The sequence below is a fragment of the Protomyctophum parallelum genome (genome assembly GCF_964188405.1).
Source record: "Protomyctophum parallelum genome assembly, chromosome: 8".
In the NCBI taxonomy this organism is placed as follows: domain Eukaryota; kingdom Metazoa; phylum Chordata; class Actinopteri; order Myctophiformes; family Myctophidae; genus Protomyctophum; species Protomyctophum parallelum.
The window spans coordinates 30,183,325-30,211,241 of NC_139703.1; the positions used below are offsets into that span (position 1 = coordinate 30,183,325).

The 27,917-nt window shown below is 42.1% G+C and overlaps 2 protein-coding genes across 10 annotated transcripts; one reads left to right on the top strand and one right to left on the bottom strand.

Moving 5' to 3' along the window:
• Positions 1–202: 202 nt before the first annotated feature.
• Positions 203–17,139, bottom strand: LOC310863351 (uncharacterized protein). 3 transcript variants are annotated; one of them, XM_083771621.1, is made up of 5 exons: positions 16,791–17,139; positions 16,424–16,699; positions 7,745–7,886; positions 2,359–2,508; positions 203–2,129 (listed from the first exon to the last, which is right to left on the bottom strand). In XM_083771621.1, exons 4-5 carry the CDS (start codon positions 2,504–2,506, stop codon positions 961–963), a joined length of 1,317 nt encoding a protein of 438 aa, XP_083627747.1. In that variant the 5' UTR covers positions 2,507–2,508; positions 7,745–7,886; positions 16,424–16,699; positions 16,791–17,139; the 3' UTR covers positions 203–960. The 3 variants fall into 3 exon arrangements, with proteins under 3 accessions (XP_083627747.1, XP_083627748.1, XP_083627749.1); XM_083771622.1 differs by lacking the exons at positions 16,424–16,699; positions 16,791–17,139 and adding an exon at positions 8,539–8,622; XM_083771623.1 differs by lacking the exons at positions 7,745–7,886; positions 16,424–16,699; positions 16,791–17,139 and having other exon boundaries at positions 2,359–2,869.
• znf362a (zinc finger protein 362a) lies at positions 14,126–27,909 on the top strand. Of its 7 annotated transcripts, none has more exons than XR_014569657.1 (10): positions 14,126–14,232; positions 18,015–18,078; positions 19,248–19,500; positions 19,820–19,948; positions 21,916–22,240; positions 23,253–23,477; positions 24,910–24,988; positions 25,237–25,395; positions 26,258–26,436; positions 26,663–27,909. XR_014569657.1 is itself a non-coding variant. In XM_083771615.1 (10 exons), the coding sequence occupies exons 3-10, from the start codon at positions 18,016–18,018 to the stop codon at positions 26,375–26,377; spliced, it is 1,353 nt and encodes a 450-aa protein (XP_083627741.1). In that variant the 5' UTR covers positions 14,126–14,232; positions 16,331–16,376; position 18,015; the 3' UTR covers positions 26,378–27,909. The 7 variants fall into 7 exon arrangements, 6 of the variants coding, with proteins under 6 accessions (XP_083627741.1, XP_083627743.1, XP_083627745.1 ...); XM_083771615.1 differs by adding an exon at positions 16,331–16,376 and having other exon boundaries at positions 26,258–27,909; XM_083771617.1 differs by adding an exon at positions 16,331–16,376 and having other exon boundaries at positions 19,281–19,500; positions 26,258–27,909.
• The last annotated feature ends 8 nt before the right edge of the window (positions 27,910–27,917 follow it).

Consider the following 27,917-nt stretch of genomic DNA (forward strand, 5'->3'; position numbering starts at 1 on the left):
CATTTGTGAACGTGTGCATTAGAGATGTCTGAGTTGGTTTTGTCTTGGTTCAATTTCACCAGTTACATCACATCTCAATTTACCGCCTTGTGGCTGCACTGCAGTGCACATGATCGCGCAGTGCTTTGAAAGCAATTCCGTAACCTAAGCGATAAACACATGTAGGCTACAAAGAAAGTTTGTGACACGGCTTCAGTTCATGTCGTCTTTATTCACTCATGTTCTGTTATTGTGGTTTACAGTAAGCCGGTAAATACAATGTAATTACATCAAATGCATGGAAATAGTAATCTATAGGATCATAGGTAAACCAAGAACCTATCATCAGTATAAAGTCTAAATGTCAAAAAAATAAATCTGTACAAACCTATACACAATATAGGAGGCCAGAATTAGGCTCAATCTCAACCGAAGTAATTGATTGATCACTTTATTAGTCAGACATTTAGTCTAAAAGGATAACAGAAAGAAGTCCTGCATGGGGACATGCATTGTGGTCCTATGCATTTGATTCATCAACATAGCATTCCCATGAACCACTGTTCAATTATAATATAAATAAAGTTGTAATTTTCTCATGTCGTCCCCCCCGCCACCACACACATGTAAAGCGTCTTTGGGTATTAGAAAAGTGCTATATAAGTCCCAGATATTATTATTATTATTATATAAATCTGATGCATTTCAAACCTCAAAAAGAGTATTTCTGCAGTCTTAGTCAGTGTTTAGTGTCTGTGCTTGTGGGAGGCACCACACGCGCCTCAACCTGCCCTCTCAGCACCTTTCAGCGGCTTTCCACAGATTACTTGACACATGTGAATAGCTGCTTAGAGAGGGCTTGTTTACACTCTATTAAACCAGTATTGATAGGTAGACCAGCTGTCTACATACTGCATACATGCAATATTAATGAGATGATCCATATACACAGCATAAAGAGCTTCCAGTCAGTCAGTAGGCCTATGTGTGGAGAAACAGAACCTTCTCTTGTTGTCTTTTCCACGGAGCTACTAAGGACTTCATAGCCATTCCCAGCACACACTCTATGGTTCGTATCAGTAGAACGTTCACACTGAGGTTCAGAGGCAGCACGCAGAGAGAGAGCACACCCACCAACCCTGTGATTATCTTCACCCCCAGGCAGGGAAAGCCCCTCTGCTGCCACCCACACTGGCTCCAGTATGGTGGGTCTGTGAGTTGCTCTGTGCAATATGTCAATGGTATACCTCCCTTTGTCCTTTTGTGCTCCTGTCCTCCCCCGTCTGCAGCCACACATGAAAGGAGGACGAGGTCTCCATGGTGACGCGGTGGCATCTGCATGCCGCTCCAGGAACATGACCTGTGAACAGTGCAGCTGTTGTGTGCTTTCTCCGGGTCAACAACAGGCGGCTCTGGTCCCGGCACTGACACCCACACTGACACGCAAACAGTCCCACCGCTCGCAGGCTTGGGTGACGCGGCGAGGCCTGGAACGAGGTGCCACCACCAGCCACCGTAATAGTTCTCGGCGTGTGGTTCCGCGAGCTGGCCTGTCGGCGCGCGACAGGCCCGGCGCCGCCTCCGAAGGCCCATGCCCACGGTCAGGAGCAACAGGAGGGAGAGGAAGGCCAGGAAGGCCAGGCTCCAGCAGGGCTCCATGAGGTTCGGCCAGGAGCCGGTGAGCAGGTTTGGCAGGCACACAAGGAGGGTGTTTGAGTCGGTTGTGTACATGCAGGCAGCGGTCCGCAGCACCTCCAAGTTCCACCCCCGCCTCACGTGCAGGGCGGAGACGACCCACACCGTCAGACAGCACAGGTAGCAAACAGCATGGCACTGCAGCCATTTTTCGTCTTCTCTCTCTTCTTCGTCGGCGGTGACGTTGCCTTCTTTCGCATCCGCAGACACATTCGCTGCGCCAGAACATGGTGTCGGAGCGCCCTCACATCCCTGCCTGTCCGCGGCGTGACCAGCCTCAGCGAGGGGCCACAGAAGTCTCCCAACAGACTCCACAACGATCAGAGGAGGGGTCAAGACCAGTACTGCCCCATATGTACGGCAGAGAAACAGCAGGATGCGGAGGGCATTGAAGTCACCGGACAGGGACTGATCAGGTAGCCAGGTCTCAGCGATCCACAGGACAGTTAGAAGTACTGTATGAATTAAGACGATAATAATCTTTAATAATAATAAACCTTATTTTTATAGCACTTTTTAAACAGTTGCAAAGCCTTTTGTATGTCACCAAAGATAAAACAAAGGGCGAGAAACATAATAAAATGGAATCAAAGGATGCATGCAATGTGTGCGAAAAACAATAAAATACTTAGTTGTTGTATGAGCATGTCGCTCGCCAAGAAGGACATGGAGGGAAGCTCTTACCTGAGACGAGAAAGTCTGTGAAGAGGAGCAGGCAACAGCAACAGAAACTGACTGGACTGAGAGACGCGGTCACTGAGGGCAGGAAGAGAAGGCTGCAGGCAAGCTTACATAAACACAACACAGTAGCTCCCTCCAACACACCATCCATGGCTGCATGGGACAACACACACAAAACACAAAACCACAGGACAGAGAGCAATTATATATCAACAAACTTCATCCACTTTTGGCTCTTCCTTTTTCCCCCTCGGGGCAGAAGATCCCTGGAATGCGAGGAACTCGGCTAACAATACGCTTAGCAGAGTTCCCTACTATTTTAACTTTAAACATGCTGTGACAAAACGTACTCTCACTGTACGAGCGAGAGGATCTTTTCTGACTTTTTTAAATTATTCTACACGCGGTGTCGGGTGTGTGTTATCCAGATGTTTTTGACCCATGGCTGCAGATCAATATTTTTGTGTACAATAGGGAGTGAACCCTGGACTGCACTTCTGCCCTAAATGTTACATTACAGGTTGCCTCTCTCTCTCTCTCTCTCTCTCTCTCTCTCTCTCTCTCTCTCTCTCTCACACACACACACTCACTCACGCACACACACACACACACACACACACATACTCACACACACACCCCAAAATAATCACACATAGTCCTGGGCCAGATCATATATTGGTACCACTTGGGGCGACAAAACCTTACCTATACTAAATTGTTTATAGGATCAATATAAGTAAATTAAAATATGATAGCCTTTCCATGTAGTAGATTTTTAGATTTTATTTTTAGATTTTGTTATTTTCCTCTTTAGGCGGATTTTCATTAATTCCAAAAAGAACACAGACAGCCAATAGCATGTTAAATGCCATATAACACTCTTTTCGGACGTTGCACTGTTGCTATTTTATAAATTATACACTAACGTGGCTGTGGCCTATTAGTTGGTGGTGGAGCAGTTCTTTCAGGAATCAGTGACACAGTCATTCGTAGTCGCACTCAGTTCAACACTCAGTTCAACACAGTTCGCACTCATTCAACCCATCATTCATTCTGCAGCTCATGCCTGTGGTAGCCTCGGGGAGCATACTTTGGTCCGACTCCGACATATCATTGGTTCGAAGGAGCATTGGTCTTCGGGATAGGGTTTGGGGTTAGGTTTATGACGAGTGCCCGCGGCCAAATCTATAGCCGTGCGCACCCCCAGACCCCAGTACAGTGTGTACGCTACTCCACACAACTGGTTGAGGGTGTTAATTTATTTGTCTGCCTAGTTACCTAAGTATTAATACCTTAGAGTACAAGTACCATTGCTCTTTGTGTCATGGCCTGAATGTACAATAATAAAATTAATTATTACTTGTGACCAACCTCTCTTTGTGAATTACATTAATTTGAAACAAACCAACATTTCTTTAGTTTAGAGACCACCACCTCATAGAGCTAAACCTAGAATCGTGATATCATACTTTAAGACAGAGTTCTCGTTACTGCAATGCACGCTTACACAGACACCCCCGCTTGCTCTCAAGCGAGGCCTCTCTCTCGAATATCCAGTCTCTCCTGCTAACTCCAATTAGTTTGCAGGCTTGGTCTGAAAGTACCCTGATATACGTTCAAACTGTGTGACCTGCAAGAATGCAGCCTAGTGTCAACGACAGTCAATCATCATGCGGTATATTCATTTTCAACCAAGTGATGCGCTCCCCGGCAACACCAAAACACGTCCCTTTTGATCAGGGACTGAGAGGATTACTACTGTGTCTTGTAAATAACTATTTACACACCAGTACTCACCAAACAGGGTAAATTCAGAGGAAACGGCGGAGGAAAAATACCAAAAGCTTTAAATGGAAGAATGCATGGGAGTCAGACTAAACCGTTTAAATAGAGGTAACAGTTGTTTAATATCCATAATAGTTCATTACAGAAAAATAGCACAGGGGCACAAAGCCCCGAAAGTAAAAAAGAGTATACAATACAAAAATCTGTATTAAGTTGTCAGCTCGGGTGAACCAGGAAAGAGAGAGATCTCTCCCTCTAACATATACATTTATACTCTTGATGCATGCAACTTTCCCCGCCCGTCCGGACGTGTCGTCTCTATAGTCACATTTCAATACACCCCTTAAGCATAAATTTGTGCTAAACGTTACAGTTCCTACTTTTCTACCATATATGGGCCTTTAACAGTGGTTTAATATATGCTGTAGGTACATCTCTATTTGCCCTCTCTCTGCTGCATGGAGAGGGCCTCTGACTTCCTGTCAGTTCTAATCACCTCGCTCGTCTGTCTATGCAGTACGCACTCACTCCCTGTCTCATACGACATAGGCAGCGTCCATTACACTTTCACATTAACCAACATAAATCCATCCAGTCTGTGCAGGAGGGTCGGCCGTAGCGTGAGAAGGCCCTCGCCCATGGCTCGGCCAGTCAGCTTGCTGGGGCGGCTGTGGCGGTATCCTCAGGGGCGCCAACACGGCTGGATGATTTGTAGGTGAAGATTTAGGGATTCCTTCATCGTAGGCCCATCTCGGTTGGCTCTGGGGACGATAGAGTGCTCCGTCCATATTCCCACGGGTCATCTCATGAGTTGGGTAGCGTGGGGGTCCCTGCGACCCTCTCCTTCCTCGGTAAGATCCTCTGTATCGATGACTGCCGCCTCTGCTCCACTCCTGCTGTCTCCTATGGGGGGGAGGAGGCGGGGGTGGCTTGTAGGTTCGTTTCGTTGTGACACACGGGGTCATCTCTGAAGCCAGGGCCGTGCCGCTCTGGCTCTCAACAGTTTAGGTGTGCTGCCCCGTGCTCACGGTTATGGTTAGGGTGAGCCGGGTAGGTAGTCGATCGGACCAATGGTATGTCGGACCAAAGTATAGCAACCCCCAATACCATGTGCCTACAAACTAAGTAAAGCTGCCATAATATACTCTTCAATCTCCTGTCAAATGTGTCCTGAGTCGAGAGTGACCCACACCCCAGGGACGAATGAAGCATAACTCCCATATCCCTGTCATATCCACTAAAGACATCTACAATACCCTTACTTTTAAATCCCCAAAATCTCCAATGTGGTTGGACGGAGGTCTTTCTGCTACAAAGCCCCATTTGATTGGAACAATCTCCCTCTGTCTCTTAGATCCATCTCCTTATATTCACATCTAGACTCAACTTGTCTATGCTTCTAACCTGACAGTAACCAGTAATGACACTGAAATATTTGCACTGTATGACCGTATCTCCATTGTGTAACAGCTGATTAACTGGTTGGTGGGGTAGGTGGATGAGGGTGAGCGGGTGCACTGGTGCAGTACGTAGTTCAGACAAGTCATTGGTCCGACAAATGACAACCCACCTCATCTCCTAACATGCGGATGCATGTCGGACTAATGCCCTGTCTGAAAAGCGTCCACCTCCTGGGTGAGCAAGCTATTTGTCTACATATGTATGTATTTGTATATCCGTTTGTATCTGTGTACTGTATGTTTTGTGTATTTGTGTACAGTATGCTTTTTTGTATTTTGTTTGTTTATGGGTCCCTCTTGAAAATGAGATGCTGCATCTCAAGGGGCTGTCCCTAAAATCTGAAATCTGAGAACCAGTCCCCTTACAGTCCTTTACAAAACCTCTACAATATTTGGCCCTTCGAGCTGAATGTTCCATTTACCCCTGGACAACATGAGCATGGCATCAGACATACCCGCTAAGCCGTTTCAATGACTGAAAAAAAAAACTGTACCTATGAAGGATGTTACAGTGGTGATATGAGTGAGGTTTCTTAACACCTTAAGCGCACTCTTATATGCTATAGCTGTTTATGAATATTGGTTTTAGAATCATCACACCTGCCAGACCAGTTTGTGAAGTAGTACATGTGATAGCATCATGCAGTGGAGATCTAACAGCTCTAACTGGAACAGGAAGTCTCTAATTTGAAAAGATGTGATGTCTGCTAGCAGCCGCAAAGCGTCACCAGTAAAGGACGGCAGTCAGCCACCAACCCTGGCAGCTAAGCAGAGAGCTAACCCCTCGACAGCCTGGGAACTTTCCCGTCTCCACACAACAAGCTTCATGGACGCAGAGACGGGCCAGCAAACCCCTTGTTCCACAGCACCATGATCCAGCAGCCACAGCTGAACACACCACAGGGGCCCTCTTCCATATGCCACGCCCCTTCTGCACAAGGGAGACATGCCTCGGCTTATTATTATTAAAACATCGACTGGCTAAAGATCCAGAGCATGCAAGAGCCTACAGCACAGAGATCCAGAAGCTGGTGCCTGCAGGCTCCGTCACCGAGCTAAACCCTGAGGACAGTCGAGGCCAAGTCCTTCTGTCCTTCCCCCTGGCACAGTCCAGAGTTGCACCCAAGCAACTCCTCTCCATACCCAGATTGGAGCTGTGTTGAGCAGTCACTGGAGTCCAACTGGCTGGTTAAACCCATAGAGAATGAGCTCACACTGAAGATGAATCAGACCATTCCATACTGCATACCGATGCCTGTACAGTATATACAGTATGCCTGTACTTTACCACCCTGTGCCTACAACCTCAGCAAAGTTGCCAGTAACTATACTTCAAATCTCCTGTCAAATGTTCCTTGACCGACGGACGGCCCAGGGGCAAATGAAGCATAACCCCATAGAACCAGGCCCTATTACACAGTCTTTACAAACCTTCACCAATATGAAAGTGTCCTAAATTTGAAAATACATTGCGATTATTTAGACCCGACAATCGGGTCTATGATGATTTCTAGGGAAGAAACTTTCTCGGTTTTGAACAGCAGCAGTCTATTACTTTAAGAGGTGACAAATACTATAAAGGTATAGTCAGCAATGTGTATCACATATCAAAACTTAATCTAGGGATGTATAGGAATAAAACAAAATCACAACTAGAATTTGCCGCCCCAGTTGGTACCGATATGTGAAATCTGGGATCTTGGCCCAAGGACTAACACACACGCACACACCAAACTATTAAATAATAATGTTAGATTCATCTTTCAAAAACTACGGTCTGCATTTATTTCACGGATATCATTTTCACATTTTGTCCCTCCCCACAGCCATATGCAAAATCAAGTTGTAAATTTCATTTGCAGATTTTCCTTTTCAGTTCCTGCTGGAACCCGGTGTACCGGTGGAGGTAAAAGTACCTAAGTATGCAAACTATAACCCCAAACACATTATTCTGAACATTGATGATACTGTACCAGAGCAGTTCTGTAAGTTACATTAACGGTACAGTACAGTGACATACATAGCTTTATGAAAGCTGTACATCAAAATGACATACACCACACCACACCTCAATCAAACAAACAGGTTAATTGACATATTACATACAGTAAGAAATGGTTGTGAATGCTCAATGCTGCCCTTACCTGTGGTCACTGGAGCCTCCAGTGCAGCATGTCAATAATGAGTCAAATGTTTTATCCTATGTGTTCTTCTCTTCCCCTGTGTCCCTCCCCTTTGAGGTTAACAAGACTCTCCCCCTGGCTGTCTCTCCACTTCGCACCTGGCCTGTGTGAGAGAGAGAGCACATGTGTGTTTCAGAGGGTGTGGTTGTTTGTACAGAATACTGCAAAACCAGTCCAACAACTAACTACCTTAACACTGGTGTGTGCGTGTGTGTGTGTGTGTGTGTGTGTGTGTGGCAATTATATGGTGATTTATTTACATGCTATTAGAGGAAAACAATCATGGGCTTTTTCGTTGTATGATTTCTTATTTAACTTCATATTTTTCCAGGAAAAGTAGCCAAAAGCAGCCGAGGAATGGCTGTATTTTCTGTGTGCAGTCACTGTGCACAAGTACAAACAGTTTTTGGCAATGTCTCATTGCACATGCAGAGGTTTATTCTGGCAATATTTGTATTTGTTCAGTTTACAAATCTACTACAGCAGTTCCCAAACCTTTCTGGACAAACGCCCTCTTGAAAGCATTTTCAAAGCATCAATCGATTGTATTCCAGCTTGGATCAACGGAACTAAACAAAGTATAATATATTTACTGATATCACAAAAGCTCTTTTTCATGGTTTCAAAACCATGATTGTTTTATTTATTTTTTACAAAAAGTTATTAAAATCTTAGTGTTTTGCCAATTATTTCAGTAGGTCATATATACCCCCACAGATTGCTTATCTATATACAGTACACTATAAACAACTCACCTGGCCATTCTCTCCCTGTTGAAATAGCAAGACAAGTGATCACACGGCTTACGACACACTGCTGCCATCTCCTGCTGAACTCAGCACAGAGCATATTAGTAAAAGCTTTGCGGTCTGTTCATTCTGATGCTCCTCCTGAGAGGATTAGATATAATATCACTGTCTGTAAATATCAGTCATGCCATGAGGGACTGCATGGGACTCATGCTGTACAGTGTACACCAGTGGTTCTCAAACCCTTTTGGCTCAGTTCACCCTGTAAATAACCTTTTCATCCACAGTATTGCATGAGGAAAGTTTGTTTCCATTAGGACAGATTGAAAATAATTGTTATACTTGCATATATATGCATTTAACCACTTAAACCCCAGCATCCCTATTCTGGGGGGAACGTTGTGACGCATTGTGAGCTTGTAGGTCGACTAGTACTGTAGACGGAAGAAGAACACCACTACGGGACCTTATGGTCTGGTCCTGGTCAAGTGTGTCCACTGTCCAGCTTGTTTTATGTGTCACATTATGCTGTTGTATCGCTTCAATTTCCCTTCGGGGATTAATAAAGTATATCTCATCTAGTGATGCACGGAATATTCGTCCGCAGAAAATATTCGGCAGAAAATGGCAAAAAATTGCATTTTCGGCCTATTCGGTTTCGGCCTGAATAGGCAGAAAATATATCACTGAATAGTGTATGTCAATTAATGCATTCAAAAGCTGAATAAATGTTTTATGGATCCATAATAGTGATTATTATTTAAGTTAAGTTTAGCCATAACCATAACATAACATTTGTAGAATCAAACTCAGGTCTTAATGGGTTTAAGTGTGGATACTAAAACAGCGATAAGTTATGAATTATAATGTTACACTGATACCTTGAACTGCCATCTTGTTTTATTGTTCTATATGTACTAGGCCTATGTGCCTTTTTACTGTGTTTTTGTGTTTCATGTTACCTGCCTGTGTTATGCCTTGCTGTAAACCAAATCGCCCCACGTGGACAAACAAATAAATGAACCTGAACCTGATATTCAGTTACACTTCATACCAATTATACTGTGCGGGTGTAGGTATGTTAAGTGATAACCACTTTCAACATGGCATTATAGGCAAAAACTTTCTAAATCTTTCAATCAACTATTTTCGCTATTTGTTGTACAACTAAGTATATACTGTAGTGCTTAAGTGGCATTCTGGACTAGACCTGTCTGGCTGGAAACATTGTGGTTGCAAGGACTGACCTTCTGACCTTTCAGCTACAGGACTGTGTCACAGTCATTACCAGGTGCAGGTGAGTGAGAGATTATTTATTCTTTACTTACTCTGTATAAACATACTATTTTATTCTCATCTCATCTCAACACACCAAGTATTAAAGTGCAAATTTCATTGATAAATTCCAAATATTATCAAAGTGCCACGGCACCCACCCACAAGTTTTCTGTGTCAAGGACCACCAAATTCAATGATTATGATTGTAGGCTATGTATTTGGCCGGGTTGCCACCCGTCCCTTAAACAGAAGGGAATCGTCCCTTATTTGAGAATTAAATTATGCAGTTTGTTCCTTATTTTCCTAAATAGCCCCTACACGTCAACACTGAATTTAACAATAATGAACAAAACACAGGAAATATTAAAGTCAGCACAATTGTTCTAGCGGGAGGCACACAGTACCTAAAGTAGCCTAAACCAGTGGTTCCCAAAGTGAGGTCTGGGGACCCCCAGGGGTCCTAGAGGGAGTTCCAGGGGGTCCCCAGCTAAATGATAGTTTGGAACCAAATGGACCCTTATGGGTCTGTAACTCTGAGAGTGTACAAATGGAACCAAATGGACCATCAGAGTTAAATTAACATTGATTTTACAATATGAATTGGGGGTCCCAGAGATAGAAATGCCATTAAATGGGGGTCCGTATACTATTACTAATGCATGTCAAACTGGTACTTGCGTAAAAATCTTCTCTTATGGGTGTCGCTGGTATATATTTTCTAATGGGGGTCCGCGGGCTAATTAGTGTCCATGAAAGAGTTTGGGAACCACTTTTCTGTGCCGCATGGCACAGAAAACATTACTTATATACTGTATAAGATCACAGAAGAACCTAACATTACAGTAGTGTCACAGTTTGATTGATTGATTGATTTTCTTAACAGTTTGCAGAATTAGTACAAGTACAAAAAACTGTTAACTGTGAGTGGACAACACCATAAAGCATTACACTTGTTTACAATAGGGTCCACCATTTTCAATTCATCAAAACATTAAATTAAGAGACGTACGAATATAAACTAGACAAAGTGCCAATCGGCACAGGTCTCCACCAGGGCAGGTCAGGTTGTGGCCTCATGGTGGCGCTATAACAGGCTGTTGAGGAAGATTTGGGCCGGAGGTTCGTGTTGGAGGGATGCAGGTACAATGTTTTTCCATGTGTGCATACATAAGTTGTATACAGATCGATGCAGTTATAGCTAAAAACAGGAATTGGCCTGTTATAGCGCCACCGTGAGGCTGATTTTGAGGAATAAATTGTGGCATGTCGTCCTCGGCCTAGTGAAAATGTGCGTGTCTAATTTAACGGAAATTGCACACTGTGTTTGTGATTTGTGGGCTTTTTTCGAAATGGACGAATCGTGTGAGCTTTGGAAGCCAATCTTAGCCAATCAGGATGGAAGATGGGAAATGGTGCCGCTCCGTGTTGATCACATGACTATGGAGATAGTGTATACCGATTTGCGTGAAATTTGGATAAAATCTGAAGGAGTAATAATAGAAAATGTGTTTTACATATGTCGGCCTCCTGGTGGCGCTATAAAGAGCAGAATTCCAGGCAAAGGTTTTTCCTTGGCCTCTAGGGAGTTGGCATACAAAGTTATCCACAGATCTGCAGTTAGAGGTAAAAACACTTTCCGGCCAGTTATAGCGCCACCTTGAGGCTGAGTTGAAATTGTTCATGTGGCATTTCGTCCTCGGCCTAGTGGGAATGTGGGTGCACAATTTCACGGAAATCACGCGATGTGTTCATGATTTGCAGCATTTTGTTTGAAACTGAGCACTCCTGTGAAATTTGGAAGCCAATCTTAACCAATCAGGATGGAGTCTGAGAAATCTGAAAGACCGGTTTCGTTGAATGGCTCTAGAGAGACTGTGTACCAATTTGCGTGATGTTTGGACAAAATCTGTAGGTGTACTGTGCAAAAACTTGTTTTGCACAAAGCGGCCTCCTGGTGGCGCTATAACAGGCCGTTCTGGAAAGTTTGGGGCAGAGGTTCATCGTTGGCATCCAGGGAGTGTGTGTGCAAAATTTGGCATCGACCGGGTTAACGGTGGCCGAGATTAGCTGCTCACGGACGGACACACACACACACACACACACACACGGACGGACGGACGGACGGAGTGCAAAACATACTCTCCCCACATGCCTTCGGCCTGGTGGAGACAACAACTATATAGTCAACAGCAAATCATCATAGAGGAGGTAAAAAGGGAAAAGAAACATATACAGTGAGGGGGGGAAAGGGTGGGGGGATTCAGATTTTACGGGGGCCAGTTTCGAATTGCAGCCATCCGTAGATGCCCTTTGAGAGCAGTTTTGAAGGAGTCAAGCTGGATTTGCATGTCTTAATGACTGTTGGTAGTGCGTTCCACATTTTGGTGTCATAGGAGCGGAATGAATTTAGACCCTTGTTTGTGCCGAATCTGGGTTGCACATGGTTTGTTGAACTCCCTCTGGTGTTGTGGGTGTGGACTTCGTTGACATTAAGGAAGTATTTAGACAGGTACATGCATTATCTTGGTGATGTATCGAATCTTGTGGACCAGACCCATTGCAAAATGCTGTACAAAATGCTGTACTCAACCCTAAGCCATTCCAGCCTGTCAAAGTGGGCAGGGGTGAGGTGGGTTCGGGGAGTGAGGCCAAGTAGTACTAGCCTGACCAGTTTGTTTTGGGAAGTCTGGAGCCTTGTTTTAAGGGCCTTAGAGGTGCTGTGGTACCGTCCAGGAGGTGCATGCATAGTCGAAGAAATGTTGTACGAGGGCTACTGTTAGGGTCTTCAAGGTGTTTTTGTTGAGGAGATCCTGTATAGGAATCTTGTTCTTTGGTTGACTTTTTTGATTACGTTGGTGGCCATTTTATCACCGGAAAGATTTGCCTCCAGGATGGAACCTAGGTAGGTAATTTCATCTTTTCGTGTTCTTCATTTTCAGTTCTTCATGACCCAAACATCTCCTGAGATCGATTCGGTATGGGACCTTATATTATTTATCATCTTATTTATCCGTGTTTTTACAAGATGTCATGTCAGTAGTATTTCTAATACCTGCCCAAGAGCCCACATCTTGGCTGCTGATGTGGGGATAGGTTAGCCTGCTATTTCAGTAGACTATTATAGTTGATTGTTTAATAATGTTGAGTTTTTAAAGTCTAATATAAATATAAATCAATATAATAAAATATTGTGCCCATTTAAAGAACCACTCGGATTCACAATCAGAACTCTTTATGTTGTTATGCTCATTTGGAAAACAAAATTCGGTAACACTTGCAGATAAGGTTCATGAAATAATGATTAACTAATACATTAGTTAAGCATTAGTTAATCATTTTCCATGAACCTTATCTGCAAGTGTTACCCAAAATTCTACTTCAAAAGTTGTGGATAGCATAGCATACCATAAACAATAAGTTGCTTCAACTTATTGCTTCAACTTATTGCTTCAACTTATTGCTTCAACGTATTACTTCAACTTATTGCTTCAACTTATTGCTTCAACTTATTACTTCAACTTATTACTTCAACTTATTGCCGGCCTTGCCACACACGCCTGCGCTGCAAGGCCGCGGCAGGCGTAAAGAATGTCCCTTTTGTGTTAAAAAAAAGAAATATATATAGCATATATATATATATATATATATATATATATATATTATAAAGCATTTTACACTTCAAGTTAAAAAATAGCAGATTTACACAAAGAGACACACTGTGAGCTTTTATATCTGCTATTTTTGAATAGCCAACGTATAAATCAATGTATATTAGTTACATTTTATTTTGATGCTGTATAAATGTGAAAGGAATGTTTTTAGAAACAGAAATATTCGCAAACCTGCCATATTCACTACATCACATACTACAGACCCCCCCCCCTTTTTCAAGGAATATAATGGCTATGATGTCAGTAACATTTTATACTGGCTTATATTACAATGATAGGCTATGACATGGATTTATATGAATTACATTGAAAAATATAATAATTTAATTTATAAGGCACATATTTCACACTTCGTGTTGCTATTATTATTGCTTAAACTGGATATAGTGTATGATCATTGATGTTTACAGGGAAGAGATCTGATCATGTATGGCATATCCACATCCATCCTTTGCCTTGTATATGAAATATGGTAAGTTTACAATACTGCACACGTTTAACGTCTATTATAGCTCAATACTGCACAGCAGCCTACAGTTTTTATATAAAACATATCTAATCTAGCTATATTTGGTATACTTTGGAAAAACAAAATGGGTTAAAAATATCTCGGCTCACTGAATTCTCGAATTCTCTACCTGCAGCACCCAGAAGTGAACAGTAGGCGACCCGGAAGGTCTGAACTACGACAGAAGCAAGCAGAAAGAACAATCTAACCATTTATAAAATACATCTTATATCCAAGGTTCAGGTACGTGTGCACTACTGGATGCAATTCGTTTACATTTTTCTGAGATGCACGGCATTCCAATGTCGTTTCTTGATCGTTTCTGTTTGAGTCGTAAAAAGTTCTAATAAAAAAATACCGTTTCTAGAGCATATTTGAAAAAGACAGTATTTTGCCATTATTGTGCAAACACAATTTTGTGTTATGTGCCACGAAGCGGTTTCCCTGTAGCCTAAGTAAACGTACGGGACTGCAGTTGCCATAATAATAACGCAATGCATTTTGCAAGGCATGATGATTGTTGTAGTAGGAAGTGTCTAGGTTTTTTTTTCTTCCTCGAGCCGGGCTATTCAAACCTGCAAATCAAAGTAAACAATCATCCGTACACTTAATGCAAATAAACGGATGGCACATCCCAACGCACCGCGACCATTCGAATTTGTCAGGCAAATAAATGTGCCTTATAATTTCGGATCTGCAGAATATGGCGTCCTGTCCTTATAAAAATAAGACGGGCTGCCATTTTTGTTTTTCTTTTGTCTGAACATTTTTTAATAAACTGTCTGAGAATGTGCAGGGAGAGGCTGTGAAGACAGACGCACCGAGGATGAGGATAGCCTATGGCCTATACTGTAGCTATGCTCCCGATCAGTTTATTTAGATGTCATGTATTAGTCTTTAGCTGTAGCTGTCTCTTTTAAAGCTCGTAATAAATGCTTTCTGATAGGAGAAAGGAAAAGTTAATCCAACTTTCTTTCAGAGCGTTTTGCCCTTCCACCTCGTTTAAATGCTATTATTTCAGTATGATTGTGAATTTGTGATCTTGTAAAATTGCGCTAATTAAAATAACATTTCCTTTCCGACTTGGACGACAGTTCGTACTCAAAATCAAATACTCTTTGCCAATGGTTCAGGAATTGTTTAACATTAACCTAATTATAGGCTACATGGTTTAGACTATTTGGTATGGTTATAGCATGTCCATAACATATTGTTGAAAGGTTTTATTGTTATTTAGAATAGACCTACAAGTAACTTGACAACATTGTAAATGGGTCCAAGTTTATTTCTTGTTGCAGTGTTTGTGAATATCAATAGGCTAACTGACAGGAAATACACGTGGGGTCTTAGACCCATGTTCCCTTGACAAGGTTATACAATGATCCTCACATTTTTATTTCATTTTATGATCTTTAATCTCGTATGAAAAGCTATTTAAATTTAAGTAATGCATAGTGCATACTGTACTAGTGTGTTTAAAAACATTTGTATTAGTTGTCGAATGTCGATACACCTGGCCTGTCTCACAATCAGGAGCTATATAGGTGCATAGGCCCCAATACAATGACCACCCAGCTATTTTCACATAGTAAACGTGTACTTAATACTTAAAAAAAACAAAACAAAAGTGAAATATGCCCCCCTTCCCCCAAAGGGGAAAAAAATAGACAAAGACGTCATATCAGAAGCAGCCAACTATCTTGACTTTTCAGCTTGTTTCCCAGAGGCAAAGAGCCTGAAACTGACACCCATTGGCATCATTAGAGAAATATTCTTTGGGGTTTGTGTTCATATGCCTGGACCTATCGTTTGTGTTTGTCTTGGCTCTTAGAAATGTACTGTGCTATGCTTCTGCTAAGTCAAACAGACTTTGGTATGGTCAACGCTGCCAAGACATACAATGTAGAATGTCGTATAAAGAAATTCACGAGGCTTGGTAGAGAAAAAAAAGAGACAGAAAATCTATGGAAAGAAAGAAATTAAGATCACGGCTTTATGAGCAAGCAACTCTCTCTGCCTTGGAGACAGGTAGGCCTAGCAAGAAAAAAACATCTGATTGATCAACTATTACTTAGATGTTTTTCCTTTCAAATGTATTGCCTTTTCTTGAATGTCTTCTATTAGAGTCCATATCATGTAACGTATCTTTGCTCTGAGTGCTATTGAAGTCGGTCCAAGTGCAGAGGGCCAAGCAATTATGAATGAAACAAAATCTTATTTTTGTTTATGGTACCCTATTCCTAATACCTTTTACGTTATCGCTGTACTCTTATTTTTGTTATTATTGTTTACTTTATTCGTACTATCTTTTTTCTTTTCCCCCTTTTTTGTCATTGTGCAGTACTGCCAATGACAACTGAATCTCCCTCGTGGTGGGATCAATAAAGGTCTATCTTTCTATATAAAAACTGTACATTAAGTTGGATTTACTGACCTCAGCAATTGAGATTAGACGCATCTCGTATCATTCAGTTGACAGGTCATGTTGATGTTGTATTCTGAGGTGACGTCTCTCGTTTCCCCTGACATGAGGTTGTCTTTTGGGGCCTATATGGAGAGGAGGAGTCAGTCACACAGCAGATTATGAGCTGAGCCCTGTTGGTTGAGCATTTCTGTTCTCTCAGATAACGGTTTAACAGATAATAAGTGTTTCAGATATATATACAGTATACACACACACACACACACACACACACACACACACAAACGGCTATCATGCACACACACACACACACACACACACACACACACACACACACACACACACACACACACACACACACACACACACACACACACACACACACACACACACACACACACAAACGGCTATCATGCATTAGTGTAGTTGGAAATCCTGAGGAAAAGGTTGCCAAAATGTGGATTGATCATTTTAATTCTGTTCTCCAGGGGGTCCATACCAAATCCTTCCCTATACCAAATCTCTTTGCCGCAAATGGTCCATCCATACAATAGATACTTGTAGAACCGCTATTTTGGCAGAATGTGCACTGTTCACATATTATGACATGCCCAGTTTAGGGAAGCTGGGTTGGTTAAGTGGTTAAGAACGTCTTGCCTCTTGTTATCTGTGGGCAACCCTGATGAAGTTTTGACTCAGACAAAGTGTTAGGATAATGGCCTGGTCTATAGTTAAAAACTTTAAGAATGACTGACATAGAAACATAGGCTTTTCAGAAAACTGACATTTGCAGAAATGTCTTCAGGTCTAAATGGGACCAGACCGCATCTCCATGATATGATCTACTGCACCACGGATATGTCAACATGAAGTCGAAATGAGTCATAGTTCTCTCTTTTTGTATCTTTTTGTCATCAGTTTCCTCCTTTAAGTGAAAGAAAAGTAGTGTCAAAATATCTTTTGTATATTCGGTTTCAAAACAGGCCGTATGCGGGTACACTATAGTGCTGGGGCCCTTTACCGTTTGTCGCAAAAACATGATTTTTGGGAGATAAATCTCCTCCGAAGTAGTTATGCATGATCACAGGGGTGACGTGACATTGTAATTGGCTGGCAATGGGAGGGGCCTATGTAAGCGACTGTGGCAACCACACTTTGCAATTTTTTAGTTAGATTTAGCGTGGCTGGAAACAAAACACACATATATATTTTTAAATACCCCATGACATCATCTCACATTATGGTATCAGTAACAGCGGCTGTGAGCAACTCCTGCCATGCCAGATCACTTAACCACATGAACCTTAGCGTTGCTATTCTGGACAGAACAGTTAGAAACAAATGGCTGATGTACAAGCTCACAACGCGATGTGTGGTGAGCTTGAAGATTGTCTATTTTCACAAAGAGTTTAGATGGGGGTGGGGGGGGGGGTGCCAGGTATAGACCCTTGAGGGACTCTGGTCAACGAGGTATAGGGTTTACACCCCATACGTGGTTGAGCGGATTCCTTCTGGGCCATTTACTAGTGTCATTTACTGTTTTTGCTGAAAATAGCTGTTCTACAAGGCTTGTAGATCCCACCATCTTGTTTCTTGATTCCAGGATGGCTGAACCTCGCTTTAACAATCCATATTTCTGGCCTCCACCTACTGCCATGCCTAGCCAGGTGAGTGACTGAGAGACACTGTTTCTGTGTATGTTCTGTGCATGTTATCACGCTGGGCAGGAGATCCACGGAAGCATACAGAATTTTTTTCCCTTACGGAGCTATGTGTGTGCCTGGCTGGGTAGCTGGGTGCCTGGGTATGAGCACGAAAATAGCATGGTTGTTTTTCACCACCTTTGTGCAACCTAACACACACAAACACACACGCACATATTAACTGTATATATGATGATTTCGGGTGTGCCAGTACAGTACAGTGACGGTACAGTACAGTAGAGGGTACAGTAGAAGGACCCCCACACGGTAATTCTGTCATTTCTCTACCGTTTTGGACGTGGGGCGGCTTGCCAGAACCAGGCCGGCACCCTGGCCGTGATCCTGTGGGTCTGGAACTTCCGGGGACCCCCCGGGGGACCCACACACAGTTGCACCACTCACTTCACACGGGTGTGATTCTTATTTTACGTGCAGTATTTAACCACTTTAATATACCCTATGGACTCGATTGCATGTGAGTGCAGTTAGAACTTTTCCTTTGCATCTTATGAGAGGCAGGGTTCTTGTGCTGCCGGAATGCGCACACATGCTGTTTCTTATCAGTGTGACGTCGTCTGTTAAGGTGTCTATTGGCTATTTCTTGCAAAATGTTTGCCCTAGAATAGCACTATGGGGTATCATATACAGTAGGATAGTTCTTGCTCCTCAGGAACATTCAAGGGAGTTCTGGATACACACATGGGTTAAAGTTCACACACAGTCACGACTCACCACAACTGAATTCAGTCATTTGTATTCCATAGAAGTCAGCATGTCTTCTGTGGAAGCATGTCATGCACCAAAAATAGGCTAAGCTGGTAGATAGCTAATTGCCCGTTTATTAAAGAGCATTTGAAGTGGTCTAACTACAGCAATATATAATGCATGTTCAATCTCACCATCAATCTGCAACATCTACCTAAACATAATAATTCTACATGTTGTGCTAATCTTTTATGGGACACAACGCATAGTATATCAGTGGCATATTAGGACTCACTTGGCCTAACAGGTTAGGTTTCTTGCTTTAATCCATGGATACATTGTCAAGTAGTGTCCACTAGAGGGCACCAGAGTAGCGTGAATGACACTCTGAACTGATGGCTATTCTACATTGTTTCCTGGCTGTCAAGCTGGATAACCTAGTCTTGATCAATAAAATCAAGGAGCAGCTGATGGCAGAGAAGATCAGACCGTCACACCTGCCCCCCACCAACGCCCCCTCCCAGCAGCTACTGATCCCCACGCAGCAGACGGAGGGAGGCCAGCACGCCATGTCCGCTCCCAAAGTGCCGCAGATGACACCGCCGGGACTCCACGGCGGCCACAACCAGTCTCAGCCCGACATCGCCCTGCACGCCCGCCCCGCCTCCAGCTCAGTCACAGGTGTGTTTCTCGGAATATCCACCTTTCCACTATCGTTGATTCATATCTATATCTATGAACCCACCCAATCAACCCACCTTGGTGTGCTTTGTGACGTGCATAAAATATACCCATACTTCAGATATGTTTTTGTATATACATACATACTATGTCCGTTCTGTGCCAACTTATTACTCCACCTCCAGTCCTGTGGAAAACTAATTTATGTGATCACCTACTGTATTATATACTATACTGTATATACACATATATATACGTTTTTCTGTATGTTATTACAATGTGTAACTGTTTATGCGGGGGTATGAATGGTGTATTACAGGACGTATTCTGGGAGATGTCAACTTGAATCTGGACGATAAGGCGGCTATTAAAGCTAGAGGATTGTGGGAAGACTGGCATCTGCGGCAAATCATCGACCAACCGTCGTCTAGAGTGAACCACCTTTCAGGTAATGTAATCATGTCACAGTTCGGTCCAGAGCTGTCTGATATCCAAGGATAGAGGCAAGAGATACAAAGAAGGATGAGGTGCTCTAATTTAAATAACTAGTTTATAGAGAAGAGGGGTCTCATCGGGACAGGCTTCAAGCACACTTTCTTTTTTTTAGCACACTCGTGTGAGAATCTGATATACCTCTCCTTAAAGGCCCTGACGCACCAGACCGATGCCGGGACGTCAATTAGAGTCTGAGCCCCAAAATCAGTTGCATAATGTGAGTTGTGCCGATACCAGTATTGGAAAAGCTGCCCGATACTGAAAATGAAAATGCTGGTATCGGTATTCGGCAAGTATGCCAGTCTTGTATACACTCTTTTTTTCCGATGCCACGTCACGTGATATTTCATGTACAATAATATTCTAATGCTTCTGTTTTGTTTAAATGTATTGATGGAATATACTATGCAGACAGGGAATGGGGAGAGAGAGACGGGGAGTGACACGCAGCAAAGGTGGTCGGGATAGGGACTCAAACACAGCATTGTCAGGCTGCAATGGAACCTAAGTTCCCAAAGCGCTAGGCCAGAAGTCTGGGCCGTGCTTTAATGTTTTATACTCTTGCTGTACTATTTCAATTATTATTTTTACAAACTTGTAGCTGCCCTTTAGCTATTATTAACCCATTCTGACCTGAGATCAGATTCTAAAAATGTCTGTTTGAAAATGACAGTTTTCTGAAAAAGCTATGTTTCTATGTCAGCCGTTCTTCGATTTTTCAAAAATAGCAGACCTACAAGCTCGTAGTGCCACTCAGTGGCGCGCTATGAGCTTTTTAAATTCTTTATTTACCCAGGGAAGTAGCTGAGCACAGGTGCTCATTTTCAGCAATGCCCTGCACATAGAAACACACACACACACACACACACACACACACACACACACACACACACACACACACACATACATTTAAAGTTGTTGGTATCTGTAAGGAAACATTGGTTTGTGTCATTGCAGTGTCATTGTGTATGGCGCTATTGGTGGCAGTCAGCCGTTTGCGTGATTGAGTCATCAAATTTGCTTAGTTAAATCGGCAGCCGACTAGTTGGAGAGAGGGGAGGAGGGAGTTGAGACTGAGAGGGAGAGCTAGTTCAGAGAGTGAGAGAGAAAGAGAGGACACTTCAAAGATTCAATTATTTTATGGAATGCACTCATCGATTGAGATGACAGACATCCTTTTATTTATAATGGCTGCCACAGCTCCTGTAGCAAGTTTTGTGGGAGAGAGGTAGAAAGAAAGAAAGTGAGAGGGAGCTCACTTGTTAACCTAATCACTGGCACTTCACATTATTTTATGGAAAGCACTTAATTCTGACCATTAGAAAATCACATTTAATGTCACAGTTGCAAGAACAAAACTCACTTGTCTTGTCAAACAAAAACTACGTTCATTACACATGAATTACATGATTACATTACCTGTCTCTATGTGACGGGCAGTGTGTTTGCAGCAGCTTTCAACACATTTTAACATCCCAATCTGATCGCTCGACATGTACAAGACAGCTTGCTGTGTTCGGGCCTTAACACGCCCATACTGTTTTCTTTTCTTTCAGTGTTGAAAGTTGTGGGCGTAGTCTAAGCTTTCTACTGTATGTTCAGCTTAAAACCGGTTTTAAGCTGACATTTAAATGTTCTAAAAAACACCTTTTGCCTGTTTGAGGCAACATTTATGTGGATGGATAACAGAATACACGCTTGCATGCTTTTCTTATGGTTCATTAACCCCCATTGACTATTGATTAAGCCATTAATGGTTAATATTGGGATTTTGGAATTGACTTTGATTGATTGATTTTGGAATTGACAGTTCAGTTTTTAGTTTTTCCAAAAAGAATATTGTGACAAATTATTATGACTAGCCTAAAACAGGGATGGCAGATAAATGACTCCCTCCCTCTTCACCTCCATATCGATCAGGTGTGGCACTGGCATCCAGGACCGGTAACCTCTGCCCTTCGGAGGTCATCACCCAGACCACGCCCACCTCCAGCAGCCAGGGCCGGCTCTGTGGAGGGCCCTCACCTCACTTCATCTCAGGGCTGTCCTGCATCAATGGGCTAGATCCTGGCAAAAGCAACTGCAGCCTTGCTGGGCTCCTGGGTCCTCCTCCCAAACAGGAGCGAGGCCGTAAAAAGATAAAAGCGGAGAACGGGTCTTCTCCTCTATTAGTGGTGCCGTATCCCATCCTCGCATCAGGCAACGACAATTGTGTTACCATTACAGCCAAACAAAAAACCTACAGGTAGGAGAGACAAGTGCAATGTTCCCTTTGGCTGGCAAATTTGTTTTCATGGTGTTTGCTCTGCAGGAGGCTAGCCGCTATCGGAGTGGCTGGAGCTAATCTTGCAAACCGATGGACCCTTCAGCCCAAACCTTCTTGTGCACTCTGCCAGTAGGCCACAGAAGTACCTCCACTATTTGCTTTCCCACATGATTTATACTTAATATTTAACTTTCATTTGATAATGGAAGTCAACAGGGCTCTAATTAGGCTAAAACCTTGCCCAATAATATAGATAGCCTGATTATAGACCGAAACGTTGTGATTTCCCATTAAAAGCCTTTTTACTGCATTTGAAGACGGTGTGCGGGAGATCTTTCCTTTTTCAGTGCGTCGGGCCATCGCTTGGTCTTCTCCTACGCACCTGTCGCCGTTAGGTGTGCAAGAGACTTGCTTTTTACTGAAACCTTGCCAAAATTTGGAGTCCTACATCATAGATGCAGTATGTCATCAGTGACTTATCTCACACATTCTGTGCCAAAACGTTTTAATCCGTTTTAGCAGCACAACCCTCCTGTGCCAGAACGTAATATTATGTTTTTATTAAAAAATTGGAAGAAGAAAAAGTGTCCCCCCACTGTAGTGCATGCATGTGCACATCTTGTTACCGGGGCAGACTGAGGTTTTTTTTAATCACCCAAATCACTGAATGCTCCTTTAATCTGGCGTGCACACAGAGCGCACACGCTTATTTATTATTTTATTCGTCCTTTTTCTCTGGCACCTGCACAACACTTTCTGTCCAACAGGTGGCACTGAATGTGTTTAAATGACTGATGTCACAGGTTGGCCACCTGAAGTTCGAGATCCACGTGATTAAATTTTTTACTAGTAGAAAGTAATGTGAAAAGCAAAGGGTCCATTTGGTTTCATTTGTAATTTCTGTATACATACTTTATAATATAATAATGAGTGCGTGCTTATGTGTCTGCTTTGTGTGTTTATTTTTTGTTTGTTTTTTTGCTCCCGACAGGTGTAAAGTTTGCCCTTTGACCTTCTTCTCCAAGTCAGACATGCAGCTCCACTCCAAAATCCACACAGAAGCAAAGGCCCACAAGTGTCCTCACTGCACCAAGACCTTTGCCAATTCATCATATCTGGCCCAGCACCTCCGCATACACCTCGGTGTTAAACCTTATCACTGCTCCTACTGTGAGAAATGTTTTCGCCAGCTCTCCCATCTACAGCAGCACACCAGGTCTCATTTTTATTTACACTCATTATTCCAGTTTCTATCACAAAATCTATACTGTGATCATAGTCTTGGTTTGTATGGTTCTGCGTTAGAACAATATTGTTTATGTGCTGGTTTATCATTTTTTCTTCACCTTTTGCTTTATCATGAGATAATACATTGTAGACGGAGACATGCCATTTGTCAGAATTGTTTCAAGTGTATCAAATTCCCAAGGACTCTGAGAAATGCTAACATTCCATCAAATCAAAACTATGAAAGGCTGCATTGTCGTACAACGGTGTTGCACGCCAAAAATAGACGATATACAAGCTCACAATGCTTACGCATGTCACAGAGTTTACAGTGCGACACTGTGAGCTTGATATCTGGTATACAATGGAGCATAAACTAGGTGCTACACAGAACTTATCTTTTTCCTCATTTTAACACTTCTCTAGGTTGCTTTTTTGGATTTGTTTTCTTTTTTCAATAAGGTTTTTTAAAATGTCACCTGTTGTTCGGGGGCACGGTGGCACAGTTGGTAGTGCTGTCACCTCACAGCTAGAAGGTCCTGGGTTCGATTCCCGCTCGGGACGCTGTGGGTGCTGGCGGCGTGTTTCCTCCTCCACGTCATCAGTCAATAACGTGTTCCTTCCACGCGCTACGTCCAACCAGGGAAACTCCCCCCTGTCAGGTGTAAAGGAGCAACTTGGACACTCAGGCATGAAGGAATCATGAGTTCAAGTCCGTTGCTCTCCCCTTGTCCCCCATATATGGGGACTAGGTTGGTGGAGGGTGTGTAGAGCTCAGGATCACATTAGATGATTGACACAGGGGTGAAAAATGGGTTACAAAATCGTGGGATAAAATATATATATAAAAAAAAAAAGATCACCTGTTAAGGCCAAAATGGCATACACAGTCTAAATGGAGAACTACCATAAGAACTACTATCCCATGAACAACATGACAGCCGTTACCCAATAAACCGCTTCCTTTCACAAAATTAGCCCTACTTCACCATTTGATAATGTTTTGGGACTTTTCAGATTTTGGGTGTGATCTGATCCATACACAGTCAATTACAGTCACACACTGATGTTTAAAAGTTGCACTTCATAAATTCTTTGTTTGTCACCGACACAGAGTAAAGTCATTTGAGGCTAGTGCTCACTAATTACAGTGTTTAAGCAAGAATGTAGCAACAAAGTTAAATCTATGTGTTGTATCATGCGTATAGCACAGCATATGTTTCTGCTTGCATGGAAGGAAACTCCCAGTATTGCATCTTAAGCTTGCTAGGATTAGCGAAAATCTTTTCTGAATCAGCGAATAGTGGAGCCATTTATGATGAGATGCTGAGAGGTTGTTGTCTTTGGCCTCTGTTTTGATTAAACGTAAAAGGCCTGTAATGTTTTGGCTAAAATCGTATCACTGTTTCCATTTCCTTCAGAATCCACACAGGAGACCGTCCTTATAAATGTCTCCATCCAGGATGTGAAAAAGCTTTCACTCAGCTCTCTAATCTGCAGGTAAATCGTTTTTGTCAGGGGGCCATTCTGCCTCTTCTCCCTTCACTGTGCAAAGTGTGCATTGTTTTTCTCAACCTGTACAACGGTTCATGTTATTCACTACTTCAGCTGACTAATGATATGAGATGCACCTGTGGGCTTTTGTGAAACAGTAAGACTAGACGTGCTGCAAATCCCTCTAAAAACGAAAGGTTTTGTGGCGTCGTATGAGTCAGAGTGTGTAATTGTGTTTTCTCTCCCTGCAACAGTCTCACCAGAGACAACACAACAAAGACAAGCCTTTCAAGTGTTCCAACTGTTACCGTGCCTACTCAGACTCAGCCTCACTGCAGATCCACATGTCTGTACACGCTATCAAGAACGCCAAGGCGTACTGCTGCAGCATGTGTGGTCGAGCGTACACTTCAGTGAGTTAAGCCCCATTTATATATTTATATATATATATGGTCAAATAAGATTGTAAAATGGTGCTTTTATATACAGTAGTGCGCAGACATGCCTACATTGTGCATGACATTCACGGAGGAAACCATGCAAGGCACCAACTGGCTCATCCGGAGCAGATCAGTATCTTGCTCAAGGACATTTCGATCCCTTTATACAAGGGGGAGCCAGGGATCAAATAGAGACTCTTCCAAATCCTGAGTGGATGCTCTACCAACAAAAACGATGGATAAACAAATTTCATCCACTGTTTTACCCCTGTGTAACCAGCTCAGTGGCCTTGCAGTTAAACCTATACTCTTTTCCAAGTGTCTGTTTTCACAACTGAATGACTACTGACTGAGATGAGTACACAAATTAAATGTAGAATGTTTTAAAAAAAAAATCTGGTGAAAACCGATGAAATAATCTTTATTATTTTTTAGATCATTCCGATACCGATATGGCATTTATATTTCCGATTATGCTACCGATTAATTCATCATACTATAAATCATCCCTGCTTGGTACTCAGCATCAGTGACAATAAAGTTGTAATAAATTCTGATTCTGATACACTAGTATTGGGTGCTGAAAATACATGATCTACAAGCTCAGCTACACCATCGTATGGCGGAATATAAAGTTTGCATCACACTGAACAAGTCATATTTTCTCACCCCGAGCCGCATAAACTACATTTAATTTAAAAAATGTCATATCTTTTATAGTATTAAACTGTTTTATAGTATAAATTTGTGGCCGGAGAAATTGTTTACTGAAAAGTACTTTGTGGGGTGGCAGCAGGTGTTGATGTCGACGGCTGTTCTCTCTCCCATTCTTCAGGAAACCTATCTTATGAAGCACATGTCCAAACACACGGTGGTGGAACACCTGGTGAGTCATCACTCTCCACAGCAGAGGACGGACTCCCCCAACATTCCTATCCGGATCTCCCTCATCTAAAAAGACCTCCCCGTCCTGACCCCTCTGGCATTCCCACCCTACAGTCAGAGAAAAGAATGGTGAGATTGTGCTTGTACCTTGTGGAGAGGGAGGTTTTTTTTAACCACTTAAGCCCTATTTTATGTTGTCATGCGAAAATAGTCATCTCACAATGCGTCGCATTTGCAATGTGTTGTTGCTATTTTGGAAAATGTGAAAATTAGTGAACATTTTTGCTTATAATGACATTCCCAAAATAGAGGGGCCAGTTTCAAAGTGGTTAATGGGTATTTGCTTTCTTGCCAGGTATGATAATTATTGGGGACATCCAAAGATGATTTTCTCAGCACTTTCAGGCCAGAAGTTTTTTTGGCCAAAATGGTTATTTTAGTCTTCTGTCTAACTACAACTAAAAATAGTTAATGCTCCAGGCAGCTACATGTAACATGTTGAACTGTTGTGTTAAAAAGGATCATTTTTGCTTTTTATATACAGAAGTCCTTTTTCTGTCTTTACTCAAGTCTTTGCAAATATATATTTGCATTAGAAAACGTGTCTTCCTTTAGCTAGGATAAGTGACCATAAAGATGAATATACCAATTGTATTCATGCAAACTGTGCCACTTTTATGTCGATATCTTGAATACTTATTTGTCAATATTTTTACTCTCAACCATATATTTTGTTGTGTTGTGTGAAGAAGAAGCAAAAATGCTTACGGCAATCCTTGTGAGTTCGCAAATTTAATCTGGAATTGGTATTTCTTGAATCAAGTTTTAAAAGTGTTAGAACTCACTTAATTAAGTACTGCCATGTAGTGATAATGAAAGACCTGAGCACTGAAAGGATAGAAATCCTTTATAGCCTGGCTTACTGGTGTGAGCCGCACCAAGACACTCAACAATACTGAGTCGAGATTCTCCAAGTGTTACATTCCAGTATTAGTATTAATATTAATGTGATGAACATGAGAGCATATGCTTTCCTATAAGTGCTACCATTCTTAAATCACATTGTGTTCTTTGTTAAAAAAGAAAAAAATAGAAAAATAGAAATGGAAAAATAAATCATCTTTTATGTGTGCTGGTCAAGAGTCCCCGGGAATGTAATATTGTTTTTATACCCCCTTTTCTTCCAAAGTTCATGCTAATATTTATAAATATTGTACTATTATTATTACATCGAATGATGCACTGTACCTTTTGTCCATTTTGTACTTAATTAGAATATGCACAGTAAAAATGTAACGGCAAGACCAAAACGTCAGTAAACCAATTGATGAAAAAATATGTTTAAGTTAATGATGAAATTGCTCTGCGTTTCAAGTATCATTACATAAAGACATCCTTGTTTAAGTATTCATTCTTTTGGAATGTTCATTTTACTTACATATTAACATTTCTTGCCATTTTATATGCATTTAAGCCTTAACTCATTTTAGGGTTCACCGTACATTTATTATTACATTACATTTGCTTTATATGTCACAGCATGATATATACTGTAAATAAAGTATATTAACCCCTTTTTATAATAAAAACCATATAACAGCAGGTGTTTA